Raw genomic sequence first — 18,961 nt, forward strand, 5'->3', positions numbered from 1 at the left:
TATTTGCCTGTTATTACATCTTAAGTAGAGGAGTGTGGTAGCCGTGTTAGTCCACTCTTAAGGTTATCAATAGAAATCAAACAAAATAAAACATGGAAAAGAAAATAAGATGATACCTTTTTTATTGGACATAACTTAATACATTTCTTGATTAGCTTTCGAAGGTTGCCCTTCTTCCTCAGATCGGAAATAAGCAAATGTGCTAGCTGACAATGTATATAAGTGAAAACATTCAAGCATTACTATGACAGTCTGACAGGGTGGGAGGAGGGGGGTGGGTAGGAAATATGCATGGGGACATCAAAGCATATCATTGATATTCTAACAGGGTGGGTGTGGATAGGTGAGGGGAGGGTGATCAACCGAGACATACAGCTTTATGGTTTATAATGGGCTAGGAACCCCAGGTCCTTGTTAAGTCCTTTCTGTTGGGTGTTAAAATATTCAATCATTCTGACTTCAAAGGTCTTACGTTCTTGTATGGTTTTAAAGTTACCTTTCAGGATTCTCACTGTGAAATCACTGGTACAGTGTCCTGGTCCTGTAAAATGTTGACCAACAGGCGTGGGAACCCTGCTGGCACCAGTATTGTTCATATGATGTCTATGTAAATTGAATCTTGTCTTAAGCATCTGGCCTGTTTCTCCAATATAGCATCCTTCGTTACATTTTTTACACTGAATGATATATACCACATTGGAAGATGAGCAAGTGAAAGATCCCTTTATGTTGAATATCTTTCCTTTGTGGATGACTTTGGGGTCCTGTGAAATATTTTGGCATAGTTTGCAACTGGATAAATTACAGGGAAGTGTGCCCTTCTGTTCCTTTTCAGTCTGTGAAGGAAGTTTACTTCTGATTAGCTTGTGTTTTAAATTGGGTGGCTGTCGGAAGGCCAGTACTGGTGGGGATGGGAATATCTCTTTCAGTAATTCATCCTCCTGGAGTATAGGTTGTAGATCTCTTATGATTTTCCTCAGTTTTTCCAGCTCTGGATTGTATGTCACTACAAGCGGGATTCTGTCTGTGGATTTTTTCTTTTTGTACTGTAGCAGATTCTCCCTGGGTGTTTTGAGGGAGGAGGCAATATTCTTGGAGATTATTTTGGGGTTGTAGCCCTTCTGTTTGAAGGATTCAGTCAGGGTTTTAAGGTGTCTGTCTCTGTCCCCTGGGTCAGAGCAGATACGGTGGTATCTTGTGGCTTGGCTGTAAATGATGGATCTTTTTGTATGTGAAGGATGGAAGCTGGAATTGTGGAGGTAGCTACATCTGTCTGTGGGTTTCTTGTATATAGATGTTTGTATACAGCCATCACTGATTGAGACCGTGGTGTCCAAAAAATTGACTTTTTCTGGGGAGTAGTCAATTTTGAATCTGATTGTAGGATGGTATGTATTGAATGCAGAATAAAATTGTTTCAGAGTTTCTTCACCCTCCGTCCAAATCATAAAAATGTCATCGATGTACCGGTAGTATTTTAGTATCATACAAGAACGTAAGACCTTTGAAGTCAGAATGATTGAATATTTTAACACCCAACAGAAAGGACTTAACAAGGATCTGGGGTTCCTAGCCCATTATAAATCATAAAGCTGTATGTCTCTGTTGATCACCCTCCCCTCACCTATCCACACCCACCCTGTTAGAATATCAATGATATGCTTTGATGTCCCCATGCATACTTCCTACCCACCCCACTCCTCCCACCCTGTCAGACTGTCATAGTAATGCTTGAATGTTTTCACTTATATACACTGTCAGCTTAGCACATTTGCTTATTTCCGATCTGAGGAAGAAGGGCAACCTTCGAAAGCTAATCAAGAAATGTATTAACTTATGTCCAATAAAAAAGGTATCATCTTATTTTCTTTTCCATGTTTTATTCTGTTTGATTTCTATTGATAACCTGTTATTACAAAAATCTGCTTCCACCTATGTTATCGTCCTCCCTCAGATCTATCTCCCAAGTAATCATGAACTTAATCTTTATAAAGTTCTTGTAAAAAAAAAAAAAAAATCATAAAGCCAAGTGATCACACCCGTTATCTTATTCAATGATTCCCATAAACATTCCCATTTCTCTCCTCTTCCCTTGCCTAAACATTCTCAACCCCTGTACACTTTACTCTCATGAAATTCTGTACTTGAAACACTGCTAAAGTCCCCCATGTTATAATCCATAGAAGTCCTGAAGCACCTGAAGAGATTTGAAATCCTCTTCTCCTACCATTTAATGGAAGGCGTGTTCCTTCATGGCCGTTTCTCAGACAACTTCCATAAAAGTTTTTTCAGCTCTGATGTAGGCGTGTTCTTCAACTTTTTCTATAAAGAAAAGTAGGCCTGTTTTTCTTTCTAGAATAGGGTTAAAATAGGAACCATAACCAACATCTGTAGTAGGTGCCCTGTTAAATATTTATCTGTTAACGCCGTTTGAGATGCTTGTCTAAATTATGCTCCAAGCAGTACTGTAGCCACGGGTGAGCAGGGGCCCACCTACTCTGGGCTCAAGTCCACTCAGCAGCAGCGTACATGCGGCAGCTGGCAGAGACCCCCATGCCCCATCCGTCAAATACCTCTTCCAGCAGCACCCAGAACTCTGCAGCCCAGCACGCAGCCTGCAGCAGCTCCATGAGCCACCAATTCTGGTGCCTGCACACACTCACATTTTCACACATGCCACCAAAAGTTAAGCATGTGCAGGTACCAGTGTCAGCTCATGGAACTGGTGCCAACTGCCAAACTGAACTACAGAGTTCTGGGCACCAGTGTGTGTGGGGGGGGGGGGTCTTCAGCTAGTGAGCTTGGGGAGCCCCACCAGTAAACAGGTCATAGAGTATAAGGAACTAATGCTTCTGTTTTCCTCTTAGATCATTTGACTTTAGAGAATGATGCTGTGTTTGGCTTGGAGTCTCTTCTAGATCTTTGTAATCAGGATACCAGTTCTGGTGCACACGAAACATTAAAGGTAAACATATTCTCAGTCAGTAATGGCTGTAGAGTAGTTTTGATTCCTTTGCTTTTATGGCTAAGGAAAATGTAACTTTATAATGTAACTTTACAGTAGTTTAAAGTACAGAGGTTTGATTGCAGAGACCTCATTTTACTTCCTGTATTACCATTAACTGTCTGATGTTGAACTAAGTAATGTGACAAGCCTTCCTTACTAAAATGTGTATATGACTGTGTCTTTGTGGCTACGGGATGGGTTTTATGCAGTATGCGCCTACCAGCAGGTGGAGATAGAGAACCCTGAAGACAAAGCAGTGACCTTGGACATCCAGCTCCTTACCCCTTCAGAATAGGACACATTGAGGTGTATTTTCAAAGCACTTAGACTTACAAAGTTTCATTGTAATCTATGGAACTTTGTAAGGCTAAGTGCTTTGAAAATGAGCCCCATTTTCTTTACCTAAGGTAGACTCTTTAGTTACAGCCGTCACTAAGAAGACTACTCTTCCAGTGGAAGGGGGAGTTGCGCTGAAAGACATGCAGGATAGACATCTGGAGACTACCCTTAAATGTTCCTTTGAAGTGGCAGCCTTGGCTTTTACAGGCCTCTATATGTAGCTCCTACGCTGCCAGAGCATGTCTTTCTTTGGTTTCAGCAAGGTTTAGAACACGACCAAGAGTCAGCTTCCTTACTGGTGGCCAGGGCTTCTGTAGAGGCAGCTGTTGCCTATTTGGCAGATGCCCTTTATGATGTGTTTAGGGCGTCGGCTAAGCAAATGGCCCTGGCAGTTTCAGCACGCCGTCTGTTGTGGTTGCGCCATTGGTCAGTAGATATGGCTTCCAAGCAGCGTCTTACCAGACTTCCCTTTAGAGGAAAGTTACTTTTCGGTGAAGATCTTGAAAAGATTGTGAAGGATTTGGGTGATTCAAAATCCTAACAACTTCCGGAAGACAAACCCAGACCTTCTGTGAGGTTTGGTTCTTCTAGACCTCGTTTCCGTGACTTTCGCTGCTATCGTCTGGGTAGTGGTTCTTCTTTCCAGCGCCCTAGATTCCAGCAGAAGTCCTCTCAGAGTGACAAGCGGGCATCAGGAGCTGCAGCCAGATTTCAGGCTCCAGGTCGTGCTACCCAATGATGGGACACAGGTCCACTCTTCGAACATTTCAATTTGAGGTCAACTGGGTTAGAATTTGCTTGGCCCGTCGCAGATGTTTTTTTGGAATCTCGATGTGCCACGGTGGCCAGAAAGGCAGCTGTACAATCCATGTTACAAACGTTGCTATAGCTCGGGGCCGTAGTTCCTGTACTGCCGGACAAAGTTCACACCGGCTGGTAGTCAATCTACTTTGTGGTCCCTCAAAGGGGGTTCCTTCAGGCCTATTTTCGACCTCAGGAAAGTAAGCGAGTGTCTCCAGGTGCGTCATTTTCGCATGGAGACCGTGCGGTCGGTGATTGTGTCAGTCCAGCTGGGCGAGTTTCTCACTGCCTTGAACTTGAAAGAGGCATATTTACATGTTCCCATTTGGCCCCCTGCACAAGAAGTTTGTTTGGTTTGTGGTTCTAGGCCGTCATTTTTAGTTTCGAGCTCTACCCTTTGGCCTGGCTACGGCACCTTGCACCTTTTCCAAAGTGATAGTGGTTGCTGCGGCTTTCCTCCGTAAGGAAAGGGGATCAAGGTTCATCCATACCTCGACAATTGGTTGATTCGGGCGGACTTGGAGCAGGAGAGTCACTCAGTCACCTCGTGGGTTTTTAAAGTTCCTGCAGTCCCTAGGTTGGGTTGTCAACTTGCCCAAGAGCCGTCTAGTTCCTTCCCAGTTGTTGCAGTGTCTGGGAGTGTTGTTCGACACTGCTCAGGGACGTGTCTTCTTGCCGGAGACCAGAAGGACCAAGCTTTGTTCTCAGATTCGCACTCTGTTGAGCTCTCCCTCGCCCTCGAGTCTGGGATTATGTTCAGGTTCTAGGATCAATGACTGCTACCTTGGAATTGGTGCCGTGGGCAAGGGCTCATATGTGTCCCTTTCAGCGCACCTTTTTGAGTCGCTGGTCTCCCATGTCCCAGAATTATGGTTGTCGTCTGCCTTGGCTTCCTTTAGCAAGGGACAGCATGGCCTGGTGGCTGTGTGCACACAACCTTCGAAAGGGCATGCCTCTGATGGCTCCTCAGTGGATAATGGTAGTTACGGATGCTAGTCTCTCGGGTGGGGGGCTCATTGCTTACACCGAGTAGTGCAAGGCCGCTGGTCTCTCTCAGAATTGACGTGGTCCATCAACAGGCTGGAATTGAGGGCAGTCATTGCTAGCTCTCAAAGCCTTTCAGGATCTTCTAGAGGGTCAGGCAGTACTGATACTTTCGGACAACACTTTTGCGGTGGCTTACATCAACCACCAGGGGGGTACTCGGAGCATAGTGTTGGCCACGGAAGTCACTGCCCTGTTGCATTGGGCAGAAACTCATCTTCTCTTCTGTCAGCTCACATTGCAGGCCAAGACAACATTCAGGCAGGTTTTCTCAGCCGTCATCTCCTGGATGCAGCTCAATGGGAACTTTCGTCGGAAGTGTTTCGTCTGATCTGTTGGCGGTGGAGCACACCAGTAATGGATCTGATGGCGACCAGCAAAAACGCTAAAGTTCTGAAGTTCTTCAGCAGAAGAAAGGAGTCCAAATCCGCAGGGTTGGATGCTCTCTTACAATCCTGGCCAAAGTGCGGCCTCCTCTACATCTTCCCACCGTGGCCCCTAATCAGACATCTTTTGTGTCGAATCTCTCTTCATCCCGGTCTCGTAGTATTGATCCAGATTGGCCACGCCGTCTGTGGTATGCGGATTTGATTCGTCTGCTGGTGGAGCCTCCTCTGTCTCTTCCGCTCTCACCCGGACTTTTTCACCAGGATCCAATACAGATGAAGAACGCCTCCCGCTTTGGTCTTGCATCTTGGCTCTTGAGAGGGCGAAGTTGAGGAAGAAGGGCTATGCTGATCCAGTCATTGCTGCCTTGCTTCAAGCCTGGAAATGTTCCACTACTACGGCTTATGCCAGGGTGTGGCGCACTTTTGAATCGTGGTGCGCGGATCAAGCGTGGTCCCCCTTTCAGGCTTCTGTTTCCGAGATTTTGGTTTTCCTCCAGGAGGGTTTGCAGAAGGGTTTGGCGTATAATTCTCTGCAAGTTCAAGTTGCTGCTTTGGCCTGTTTCCAAGGCCAGGTGTCGGGCTCATCTCTTTCAGTTCATTCTGATGTGACCTGGCTTTTGAAGGGGTGCTCTTCACCTTCGACCTCCGGTGCGGCGTCCCTGTTCTTTTTGGAAGCTCAACCTTGTGCTGAGTGCCTTTCAGATGGCTCCGTTTGAGCCGCTGTGTTTGGCCTCTGATAAAGATCTTACTCTAAAGATGGTGTTTTTGGTAGCCATTTCCTCGGCACGTCGGATATCTGAACTCCAGGCATTGTCGTGTCAAGAACCCTTCCTACAATTTTTTGATTTGGGGGGTTACTCTCCGGACAGTTCCATCCTTTTTGCCTAAGGTCGTGTCAGCCTTTCATTTGAATCAGCCTCTGTTCCTACCTTCCTTTCAGAAGTCTGATTTTCTGGACAACTTTTCTCTTTTTCATTGTTTGGATGTGCATCGTGCTGTTCTTCGGTATCTCCAGATGACAAATGAATTCTGGTGCTCGGACCATCTTTTTGTACTTTTGTCCCGTCTTAGACGAGTTTATGCTGCTTCCAAAGCAACCAAAAAAACAGAAGCCATTTGTTCGACTTACATTATCAAGGATCGGGCTCCTCCTTCCGAGTTGTGTGCTCATTCAACTCGAGCGCGAGCTACCTCTTGTGCCGAGACGGGTATCCTTTCTTTGCACGACATTTGTCGGGCGGCGACTTGGACTTCACCGTATTCCTTTGTTAAACACTACAGATTTCATGTTGCTGCGGATGCTCATTTTGGGGCGATGGTGCTCTCTCGGAGCTGCGGTTTCCCACCCTGTTTAGGGGATTGCTTTTATACATCCTACCAGTTCCTGGATTCATCTGCTGCTGAGGCTAAGGAAAGTAAAATTATGCCTTACCTGATAATTTTCTTTCCTTTAGTCGCAGCAGATGAATCCAGGATCCCTAACCCATTTTTGCTTTGGCCACATGCTCCATTTTCTTTTTCTCTTTCGAGTGAGTAATTTCTGTCAAAAAAAAAAAAAGATTTACGAAGACAAACTCTGCAAGGGTGGTTGTTCGGCTGTTGTCGCATTATTGTGAGGAGGGCTTTTGTTTCACTTCTTTTTGCCTCTCTTTTGCTTTGTGGATAAAGGGGTAAGGAGCTGGATATCCAAGGTCACTGCTTAGTCTTCAGTGTTCTCTATTTCCTCCTGCTGGTAGGCGGATTCAACCCACCAGTTCTTGGATTCATCTGCTGCGACTAAAGGAAAGAAAATTATCAGATAAGGCATAATTTTACAGTATGACTGTATCTTTGTGACCAGAGTGATGTGACTACGGGGTGGGTTTTATGCAGTAAACACTGCTCTTTTGTTGTCTGCCAGGTTGGTCATATTCCAGTATTTTTTGTGTTTCCCTGCTGGCCTTGGTCAGAGGTTTTAACTTTTTTAGTCCCTCTCTTATCACTAATTTTTTTTCGCAGGAAATTATGAGTCAAGCAGGCTGCCCTTTTGGCTTTGTTTTGTCTGTTTCTTTCTTGAAGAATATTTCCATGTTTTGGTTTTACATAATCCATTTTTTCTTAGTATCCCAAAATCCAGGCTGAAGACCTGAAGAGGTCCTTTGGACTCTTGTTCTGGGGCTGGTTAGCAACTCAGCCTGTAATAGGTTAATGATTTGGTAATGTTATAGTTAGCCGAGAAGCCTGGAAGAACATGTGTGAAATCAAGTGGCAAGGAATTCCAGCATTTTCTGGAGAGAAGGAAAAGTTTTTCTGCACATGCAAACAACTGCCTATGCTGCAGCTCCCTGCTTCTATCATGGAAGAGGGGTGGGGGGGTGGGGAAAGAGACTGGATATATACTGCTTTTCTGTTTGTGTGCGTTTTTTTTTTTTTTAACTACATTCAAAGCGGTTTACATAGTATATACAGGTACTTATTTGCCCAGAGTCACAAGGAGCCACAGTGGGAATCAAACCCAGTTCCCCAGGATCAAGGTCCGCTGCACTAACAACTAGGCTACTCCTCCACTCTAGCAGGTCCTCTTTAGTTAAGGGATATAAAGGGAAAAGTTAAAGAGGAATATTTTTGTGCAGTTGATGCTGTTTTCTTCAGAGAAAACAGTTACCTACTTGTTTGCAGGTGTTCTTAGAAGACAGTAAGATATAAATCCTGAGTGGGATTTGAACCGGGCATCCCTAGTTGTCAGCCTGGTGCTTTAACCACTAGGCAGTCATATGAATATTCAAACTCTGATGCCACAGAGATTGAAATGGAGAGAGGGCTATAAAGAACTTATAGGGAGATGATAGAAAGCCTGGCGCTGTTCCAAATAGTGCTCTAAAAATAGCGCTAGAACAGCACGGGGCTTTACCGCTCCTATGATCAGAGATAGTAGCATGCAAATTTAAGCATTGTATTATCTCTGATCATACGGTAAAAGTGTGGGAGGATTGAGCCTGGGGGACTGGAGGTCCACCGAACCTCCAGCCCCAGTGTTGCTGGGGGGGGGGGGGGGGGGGGTTGGGTCTGGGTTCATGCTCCCTGCAAGGGAGGAGGTTGTGGGCTACTGCATTGGGGGGAATTGGGGGGGCCTGCTAGCATGCAAATGCATGCTGGACAGGACTCGCTATTCCTCCCCAATGGTCTGCAAACCCTAACACCAGCTCCGAGCTGGCGTTAGCGTTTGCCGCAGACAACATGCCAATGTTTGGCGCACTGCTCACCGATCTTTGGTGAAGAATAGATTTAGCATGCATTTGCATGCTACTTGCGCTGAGCCCTGTTTTGCATTCATTTGCATGCTAGTTGTGCTCAGAGCCTGCCAGCATGTTGTTTCACGCGCTTGGGGGCTTTAATCATGGGGGGGGGTAGTAAACTCAGGTGCTAGTATGGCGCTAACAGCCTCTAGCGCTTGCATTTGCTTCTGATCATTGGAGTGGAGTGCAGTGGACTTTGATCTTGGGGAACTGAGTTCGATTCCCACTGCAGCTCCTTGTGACTCTGGGCAAGTCACTTAACCCTCCATTGCCCCTGGTACAAAATAAGTACCTGAATATATGTAAACCACTTTGAATGTAGTTGCAAAAACCTCAGAAAGGCGGTATATCAAGTTACCTTTCCCTCCCCATTCGTCTTTTCAACATTTAGTTTTAACCTTTGACTAGACACTCATTTTTCTACAATATTGACACAATTTTCTGCCGGTGTTCTAATAATCAAACCTTAGATCTGGAGTTGGAAGCAATGAAGTCACATCGTCAGCATAGATAAAATGCTGTACTTCATTCTCTTCTAGTATCCTCCCAAGAGAAAATAAGATTACATTGATCAAAATAGGCGATAAGGGTGAACCTTGGGGACCTTCACAACCATTAGACCATGACTCCAAGAGCTCATTATTCATTTTTACTGTGTAACTACGTGAAGTCAAAAAGTCCTTAAACCAATTCAAAACTATCTTCAATACCAAGTTCTTCAAGTAAATATAGTAAAACCTTCAGTACTACCGCTAGAGGTTGTGGCAACCATTTTTCTGCTGGTACTGCCTGGGTCAGGAGTGAGTGCAGTTCTCTCTGCCCAGATGACCCACTGGGCCACCAGGGATTTTCAGGTGGGTCTAGGGAGGCCTACTGGTATATGAGATGGTGGATTTTGTAGGGGAGTGCCTTCCTCATGTGGGGGGTGGGGGGGAGGTTTGGGAAGAGGCTAACCTCATGTTGGAGGGGGGGGGGAGAGAATAAAATTATCCCCTTATGTGGATCCTTGTCACTACTCAGTTGGGTCCCACATAAGTGCTGGTGATCAGAAGAAGTTCCGTCATACCCAGACATTCAGTGCTGGTCAGCACTTAAAAAAAAAAAAAGACTGGCCACCACTGGCTGAATATTGACCAGCCATTCACAGGATTCTGTGAGGCCCAGCTGCTGCAATAGTTGGTTAAACCTGCCCTCAGAATGCCAAGAGGACCAAGTTCCATATCGGCGCACCCCAGTCATGAACCTAGAATTTTGGACCTTGTTGAACAGTTATCAGAATGTTAGGCTACAATCCCACATAACTTAGAAGGGAATGCTGAGGGAATGGAGGAGTATTATTATTATTAGCATTTGTATAGCGCTACCAGACGCACGCAGCGCTGAACACCTGACACAGAGAGACAGTCCCTGCTCAGTGGTTAGAGCACCAGGCTGACAACTAGGGATTTATATCTTGCTGTCTTCTAAGAACTCCTGCAAACAAGTAGGTAACTCTGTTCTTTGAAGAAAACAATTCATTAATTGCTCAAAAATCTTCCGTTCAACTTTTCTCTTTATAACTAAAGAGGACTTGAAAGAAGCAGGGAACTGCAGCACAGGCAGTTGTGTGCATGTGCAGAAAAACCTTTCCTTCTCTCCAGAAAATGCTAGAATTCCTTTCCACTTGGTGTCACACATGCTCTTTTGATCATCTGTATAGTAATCTGTTACAGGTAAGTGCCATTACTTTATTAAACTGATAGTTCACACTTCCTGTTTTGGCAAAAACAAGGGGAGAAATTTGGCAGTAAATCCTTTTAATCTTTTTGATAATGGTATAGAAAGACTCTTTTCTCATTGTAGGACTTTTATTTCATTTGCTGCTTTTTGACTACAGATGTGAGCAAACCTTCACACTCAAAAATTCATGTAACAGAAAGATAGCTTCAGCCTGAGAGACCTAGTTTACTTTCAAGTTTCCAAGCTCATTAATTTCTCATAACACTTTGGCGCTTTTCCCTATAGGTTGCATTAACGTGCATGGTTAAGCTGGCTAAATGCCGTCCTCATCTGAGCCAGTCGGTGGTGGAGTCCCTGCTGACAGAGCTGCACAGCTCTCATGATGCTGCGAGAATTCTCATATGTCAGTGTCTGGCAGCAATTGCCATGCAGCTTCCTGTTCTGGGAGATGGCATGCTGGGGGACCTAATGGAACTTTACAAAGTAATTGGGCGATCTGCCACTGATAAACAGCAGGAGCTACTGGTAAGAAATTCTCCCTTCTAAAATGGATATGTAATTGTTGTGGAACACATGCAAGGTCATCAAGGTTGCAGGACTAAATGAAAATAGGACCAAAGCTATATATAGAATTGTCATCTAATGGATTCACAAGCCTTGGAAGAAATAAAGGAGCGATGCATGGTTTTGTTTTAGGAGTAAATTTATTCCCATTGTCTGATTGATTGTCTGACACAGGTTTTTTTGTTCTAGCTTCAATTTCTCTATTAGAGAGGAAGGGACTGAAATGAAACTGATACTTAAATTTGAAGCAGTGTTTCTGTGTGTTCTTTTTAATAATGTGCCTTAATGTAAGATAAACATGGAGTAATGCAGATTCCAAGCTGTATAAAATAGAATATAAAAGACAGGTATTGTAATTCTAACTGGATTAGCAGTGATCAGATTTGCTCATTCATTGAGCACCTGGAGGGACTCCTTGCAGATTATAATGCTTCGGCTTTGACATTCTGTGTTGAGTGTTTAAGCCGATTCTTCAGATGCACACACTGCCTGGAGAAGATTCATCGGTACTGAAACCTCAAAGGGCCTTGGACCATGTCTACCACACCAGGGGAGAAAGCGTCACTGAGACACAGGACGAATCTGTGTCTGGACACTCATCCGAGACTGACGACTTCTGTTATTCAGAAGTCTAGCCAGGCTCAAAGCCAATCCTCTCCCTTGGAGTTCTTCTCTAGTTCAGATTCTGAGCACCCCTGAGATTCTAACCTTGATCCTGCTTAGTTTCTGAAGAGGGGAGCTTTACAAGCTTTGCTGCTAGATTGAACTCCTTCTCTTGAAAGAAGAAAGTCCCCATTTGAGAGAAACTCCTGAACTGATTTTTTTCAGAAAATGGCAGAGGCCATTCCATTTAAGTTAGAGACAGAGGAGGAACCCAAGGCAGAAACACTGGATACCCTCCAATTCCTCAACCCTCCTAAGGAAGCTGGTATGATACCAGTCCATACAGCTCTCAGGTTCAGAAGCAGCGGTCCCCTCATCATTCTGTAATTGAATCCCACACTCACAAACCAAGAGTTCCAAGTCTCGTGCCTCTGTGGAAGGAGACCTGGCCATTATATGTTATTGTGAGGTAGTGTTTGTTTTTTTTTTTTAATTTTTTGAATGTCATGCTCATTTTCCACAATCTCTTACCTGCTTTTCTTGAGCCAATATATATGAAACGTGTGCAAGAGGAGTCTGTGGACTTTCTACCTTGTATCTTGGCACAGCTGTTTGATATTCATAATGTAGCTCCAGTGAGACATATACCCGTTTCTCAAGCAGCCTGTGTTTCTAAGCCAGGAGGCTTTTATGGTATAAACTCAACCCTTGCCCTGCGATACTTATAGAAATTCAGGTATCTTGAAGGCATTGTACATGGCAACTGTAGTGAAGTGTGTTGCATCTGCTCCAGAACATTCCCTACAAGTGGGTATTTGACCTACCAGCAGGTAGGGAAACTGAGAAACTATTAGTAACGTCACTGTAATAAACTCTATGCAGTCCTGTGTCCCTCAGTATTTCTCAGCAGATAGGAAGATGGGTGTGTCTGCAGACCTGTCTCTGTGTACCTTTTGGGGCTGCTTTAAAAATAATAATAAAAGAGAGATTACAATTAAAATTGGATTATTAGTTTCTGGGAACAACAGAGCTTAGAGTACTTACAAAAAAAAAAAAGCTAAACTAAAAGGAACAAAATAAAATTGATTCCTTGTTGGAAGTATTGAGTGCTCGCTTGCATGTCTGCTGTGGAGCTGTGGTGAATCAAGGGCCCCAGGGGTGTACACTCCCCACTTACTGTTGGGGTTGCTGCGTGCCTCGGCCCCTTCTTCCTTGCCGTAGAAAAGGGTTCCATAAGGCATTCCCCAGGTGGGAACAGAGCCAACTGGTGCTTACAACCCCCCCCCCCCCCTCCAAAAAAAAAAAGCTGAAAAGAGCACATCCCTTCCAGAGTGTAGCTCCTGCCCAGTGTGGCGACCGGGGAAGGGAGGATTGTTTACTGCTGCCGCAGGAGTGTGGAGTTTGCCTTCATGGGTGCATGCTCGTTAAATGGCAGCCCTTCAGGGAAAGTGCGGCGTTGTGTGGCCTGCACAGCGCCAGCGACAGTTTGTGCTGTGTGTGTGAGGAGGCATCAGAAAAGTCGGTGATCTTCCCCATAGTGGCAGGCCCCTCTGCTGTTGAGCTATTGACCCTTGGGGGGGGGGGGGGGGGTCCAAAGGCAAGACTGAAGCGATGCAGAATGCATGACTCCTGGGCCTTGGCAAAAAAGATGCCAAAGGACTCTTCTGACGCTCTGTTTTTGGTGGGAAAGGTCAGTCTCTTGAGCTCTCTGACCTCTAGGCAGGCCTAGTCACAGAAGCCCTCAATTTTGACCAAGCTGGATACTGGGGATCCCTCCTCCTTTCTCCCCGGAGTTTGTTTTCCTGCTTCACCAAGCCTTTTTTCTGAAGTAGCGTGCGGACAGTCCCTTGGCTCATGACCTCTTGGGGGCTCAAAACCAATTGGGTCCTTCTGGAGCCAAATGCCCACATATTTTTTTTTTTTTGTTTCATTTGTACCCCGTGCTTTCCCACTCATGGCAGGCTCAATGCGGCTTACATGGGGCAATGGAGTTGGGGGTTTGGAGCAGTTTGAGCATGAGGCTTGTATTGCTGCTCAAGTTGAAGAGGGATTCAATGAAGAGGATTGGCCACAGGACCTTCCAGAGGACAGATCTGAGCCTCTGTTAGGTGAGGACCCGTCTGTGGTGTGAATGTTTTGCAGACAGGAGTTGCCCCTTCTGATCTCCCAGGTGTTGCACTGGTTGGGAATGGAGGAAGAGAAGCCAGCAACACCAAGGAAAGTGGATCCCTTGGTGAAGAGGATTCTTAATCCGCCCAAGGTCTTTCCATTTAATGAGGACCTTAAAGAGCTCGTCAAGGCTTGGTGGCAGCAACTGGATGCACCTCCTCAGGATAACTTGAGCTATGGCTGACCTTTACCAGCTTCCAGTGGATGAGCAAGACAAATTCTGTTTCCCAGTGTGGATGCCTTGGCCACTGCAGTGACCAAGACCATCCTGGTAGAAGGTGGCGTGACCGTCAGTGATCCTCAGGATCGTTGTATGGAGGCTCTTCTTAAGAGATTCTTTGAGGTTTCTGCCCTGGCTCTGTAGACTGCAGTTTGTGGTGGTTATCTCACACGGGCCTGCTTCATTTGGGCAGAGAGTTTGTCTGATGGCCCAGGGTGAGTCATCTGAGGACATCAGTCTAGAATTGGAGACTGCATTCTTGTCTGATACCCTGTATAAAATAAGAACATAGCATAAGAATAGCCATACTGGGTTGACCAATGGCTCATCTAGCCCAGTGTCCTGTTTCCAGCAGTGGCCAATCCAGATCACAAGTACCTGGCAGAAACCCAAATTGTAGCAACACTGGCTTCCTCATGTCTGTCTCAATATCAGACTGGACTTTTCCTCCAGGAACTTGTCCAAACCTTTTTTTTAAACCCAGATACGCTAACAGCTGTTACTACATCCTCCTGCAAAGAGTTCCAGAGCTTAACTATTTGTTGCGTGAAAAAATATTTTCTCCTATTTGTTGTTTGATTTTGGTAAGATCCTTGGCTCAGTCCTTGGCTTTGTTGGTGGCAGAGCATCGTTTTCTCTGACTTCGTCAGTGATCGGTTGATGTGGCTTCCAAAGTGTGTTTGAGTCAATTGCCTTTTCTGGGCCAGGTGCTCTTTGGGGAAGATCTGGAGAAGTTGGTGAGAGATTTGGGCGATTCCAAGGTTTCTTCAGTTGATGGAAAGCGGATCACGGACAAGCTTTAGGGGAACCTCCAGGTTGATGATCAGTGGTCTTGTCTGGGATGTTTAGTGGTTCTTAACATGCCAGTTTGTGGGCCAGGTCTCGGGGCCCGATACACAAAGCTTACCGGGCTAGCAACCTGTGTTTTTCATCTGTTCCAGTCGGTTTTGCGATCACGGTATTCAATGAGAAATGCACAAAGGGGGATCTGCAGGCTCTTTTTTCAGTTTGCGGTAGCAGAATATGATAAGGATATATAAATGTATTACAAGTAGGTGATTGCTATGTAAATGTGCATTCCAAAGGATGCACAGCCGTTTGCACAGAAAGGAGCGCTTACCTTGTGCATGGGAATTTTAAAGGGAGGTCAGGTAATGGCCAGGAAGCAAGATTTAAGAGCTGGGAAGAAGTTGAGAATAACTGTTGGATATCCAGAAGATGAACTGTTCAGCAGGACCGGCAGGTCGACTGGTGGGTCTTCAGGGTCACAACACAGAAGAGGCCTGGGGGGGGGGGGGGTTGACTCCCAGGACAGCCTCCTAATTGCCAGCCTGCCTGTACCTGAGCACCAGAGTTGGGATTGCGGCGAGTACAGGGTTCTGCACCCATGGAAGGACCAGAGCTCTGATCAAGGAGAGGGAACCTGCACCTGCGGATCTTCGCTTTGCAAAATCCTTAGGAAAGAACTGCTGAATGAGGGTACAGAGTCCTCGTGCACCCTACTGAGCATGCTGTAAGGAGGGAACTAGCCAGGCAGCAGCTGGGAGAAGCCAGGAGGAGCCCCCCCCCCCCCCCCCCCCCGAGCTCCCTCTGTGCCTGGCCTGGGCCCTCGGGATCTGCTCGCTGTCTTTTGCCACCAATCAAGGCTGTACCCTTCAAACAACTTGTAAGCATCCATGTTTTGCATCAATGCTATGCACGGTTCTGGGCATGCACATTCCATCAACGCTTACCAAATTAATGTTCCACGCATGCACTGGGCACTTTCACTACCGAGCTGCTTGCTAGAAGTCTGAGCAGCTCGTTTGTATGCGATTTCCTTTGGGAATCGCGCTCTATTTCCACGACGATAATTTTTATTGTGGTGGAAATAGTCGCAGAAAGGAGCCAATATCAGAGACATAGATGCCTTAGCTTGGCAGTGACTGCCCAGGGGCTGCTGTATGTGTTTCTATGGTGGCCCTTACATGGCAGAATCATTCAAAAGATCAAATCTCACTGAGGCACAGTGATTCTCATATGCCCAGATTGGCCCCAATGACCGTGGTACATCAGCTTGGTCCAGTTGTTTGTCAGGGAGCTCCTTGGTTGATGCAGACTCTTGTTGAGTTCTAGGAAGCGTTTTGCCTCCTTAGCGTATGTGAGAGTGTGGTGCATTTTTGAAGATCGGTGTGACGGCAAGAAGGATACCTTGCAGTTTCTGCAGGATGGTTTGCAGAAGGGGTTGACACTTTCATCTCTGCAGATGCACCTGGCAGCACTGTCAGCTATTTTGTAACATAGACCAGGGCTGGTTCTTAGTTCTTCTTCTTGATGTGTCCCACTTCTTGCAGGGAGCTAAGCACTTGAGGCCTCCATTTCTTTTGGTCATTGCCCTTTTGAACGTTGTGGTGCTGGCTTTGGTGAAAGCCCCTTTTGAGCCCTTAGGCATTGCTACCTTGAAGGATCTCTCCCTTAAGTTGGCCTTCCTGGTACCATTACATCTTAATGGATTTACGAGTTATGGGCTCTCTCTCCTGTAGGGAGCGCTTTCTCTTTTTTTTTTTTTTTTTTGAGGAGCAAGTGGTCTCACTTCTGGTTCTGTTTTTTTTTCCTAAAATCATTTCTTCCTTTCATCTGAACCAATCTGTCACTCTGCCAGTATTTTCGCAGAGAGGATTGTGCAGATCCTTTATATCAGTTAGATATACGGAGGGCCCTCCATTGTTGCTTGTGGAAGACAGCTGAGTTTTGAAAATCAGTTTGCTTCTTTGTTTAGTTTGCAGGCCACAGGCAGGGTGAGGCAGCGTCTAAGACCACAATTACCTGGTGGATTAAGGAGGCTGTTCCCTCCGTGCACTTGCTCAGTGGTAGTAAACTTCCTGAGTTGTTGAGAGCGCATTCTACGATAGTCCAGACTGCATTGTTGGCTGAGTGGGCCTTTATCTGCATTCCGGACATTTGTGAAGTGGCCATGTGGTCGTCTCCACATTCTTTTGAGGCATTACAGGTTGGATGTTCAGGCCAGGAAAAAGGCCAGCTTCAGTGCTACAATGTTGTCTAAGTTTGTCTGTCTGTTTTCTGCCCTTGTTAAGTACTGCTCTGGTACTTCACACTCATAGGGAATGGTCTGGAGCAGATTCTAAGGAAGGATAAATTAGATCTTCTCCAGACCCTCCCCAGCTATCATCTGTTTTGTTCTTTTCTCTCTTTTAGTTTTGTCAGCATGGAGACGTAGTTCTGAACGCTGGAGGGATCTGTTCAACGCTGAATGTACGTTCGATGATGCTATCTACAAAAAATAAACAGACAAATTCTAGTGTAAATATAACTAAAGAAACTGGAGTACAGAACGAAGAAAGTTGAGCATATGTGCATCTTGCATTGAGGTGTTATTGCTCCACTTTTCAGACAAGCATGGCGCTGCAGCAGAGTTTTCATATTGGTTGTTCTTTTCCCCCTCGGGGTGTTTGGGGGAGGGTCTGTTCTGTTACCACCATCTTAGCTTTGTCAATAGAAATACTGAGGGACACAGGACTGAACAGAGCTTAATACAATGACATCACTAATAGTTTCTCAGTCTCCCCATCTGCTGGTAGGAGGACATATACCCACTCATAGGGAATGGTCTGGAGAGACTAAAGAAAAGGAAATTAGCAGGTAAGATCTAATTTCACTGTAGTTTTCACTGTGGACCACAGAGGAATCCATTGTACTTACTAAAGGACCATTTTGCCTATAATGTTCTTCTATTTTGTGCCCATGAAAATTGTTGTATAAATAGAGCCCTACGTGCCTGTTTTAAAGTGAAGATGCCTGGAAGCCTTTCTCCTCCTGAAGTATTAATTTTTTCTTCGGGTTATTTTAATTCAATAGGTGTCGCTTGCCACTGTGATTTTTGTAGCTATCCAAAAAGCTTTATCTTCTGAGGTGAAGACTGTAATCAAACAGCAGCTGGAGAACGTTTCCAATGGATGGACAGTGTACCGGATAGCCAGGCAAGCTTCACGAATGGTATGTGCATTTTAGCCATGTGAACCTTTCCTTACTGCTCTCTTGTGCTGCATACCCAGTGGCTTGATGACTGAAAGGCTATGGTACTTAATGAGAAGATGACATGGGTTTGTGCAATGCCTTTCGTTCAGATAAGATCCTAGGATTCTTAGTACTACTACAATCGCTTGTTTCTGTAATACTGCAAGATGTATGCAGTTCTTTGAAGTCTTACTACTTCCAAAATGGACATGCAGCCACTTCATACCAGCTTCCGAAAAGATGAAAACAAAGCTGCTGTTGTATTAATGCCTAGTTAGTCTGGGTAAATTTGATTTCTGAATCAACAGCTCACAATAGGATGGTATTGGACGGGAGAAACATTTTAACATTGTCTGTCTCTGAGAATCCTATTTGCATTAGGTATTGTGAAGAGGAGGTGTATAGGGCACTCCCTTCTTGCCTCTAAGGTGGAGGGAGCTGAACAGAAAAGACTGAAAAAAAAAAACGAGCCATTCTGGCAAAGGAAAAACACTTGAGTTCAGTTTTTCTTGTTTATAATAATGCTAAAATTTATTAGAGTAAATAAATTGTCACAATAAAAATTATTTTATCCCAGTGTTACAGAAAATTGAATTCTTATTTATATCAGTTCAAATTTCGGTATATGGAAAATAAAATCTCTCTCTCTCTCTTTCTCTGTCTTTGCAAGCTATCAGATTCTGACTTAGTACAAGAAGTGCTTACGCAGAATATTGAAGCTTAATTTTGTCCAATCACTTACTGCCTTATATTTTCTCTCTTACTTATCTGGTATTCTTCAACCCTGACCTCTAAGGTCACCTTCACATAATTCTGT

The 18,961-nt window shown here is 45.1% G+C and overlaps 1 protein-coding gene across 2 annotated transcripts in view; it reads left to right on the forward strand.

Moving 5' to 3' along the window:
- INTS7 (integrator complex subunit 7) overlaps positions 1-18,961 on the forward strand; it is a 137,886-nt gene that overhangs the window by 54,037 nt on the left and 64,888 nt on the right. For both annotated transcript variants that reach the window (XM_030196069.1, XM_030196068.1), the window contains exons 10-12: positions 2,868-2,965; positions 10,860-11,099; positions 17,986-18,123. In XM_030196069.1, the coding sequence (XP_030051929.1) occupies positions 2,868-2,965; positions 10,860-11,099; positions 17,986-18,123 (476 nt within the window). The remainder of the gene's footprint in view (positions 1-2,867; positions 2,966-10,859; positions 11,100-17,985; positions 18,124-18,961) is intronic.

This window comes from Microcaecilia unicolor, chromosome 3 (assembly GCF_901765095.1).
Source record: "Microcaecilia unicolor chromosome 3, aMicUni1.1, whole genome shotgun sequence".
Lineage (NCBI taxonomy): Eukaryota > Metazoa > Chordata > Amphibia > Gymnophiona > Siphonopidae > Microcaecilia > Microcaecilia unicolor.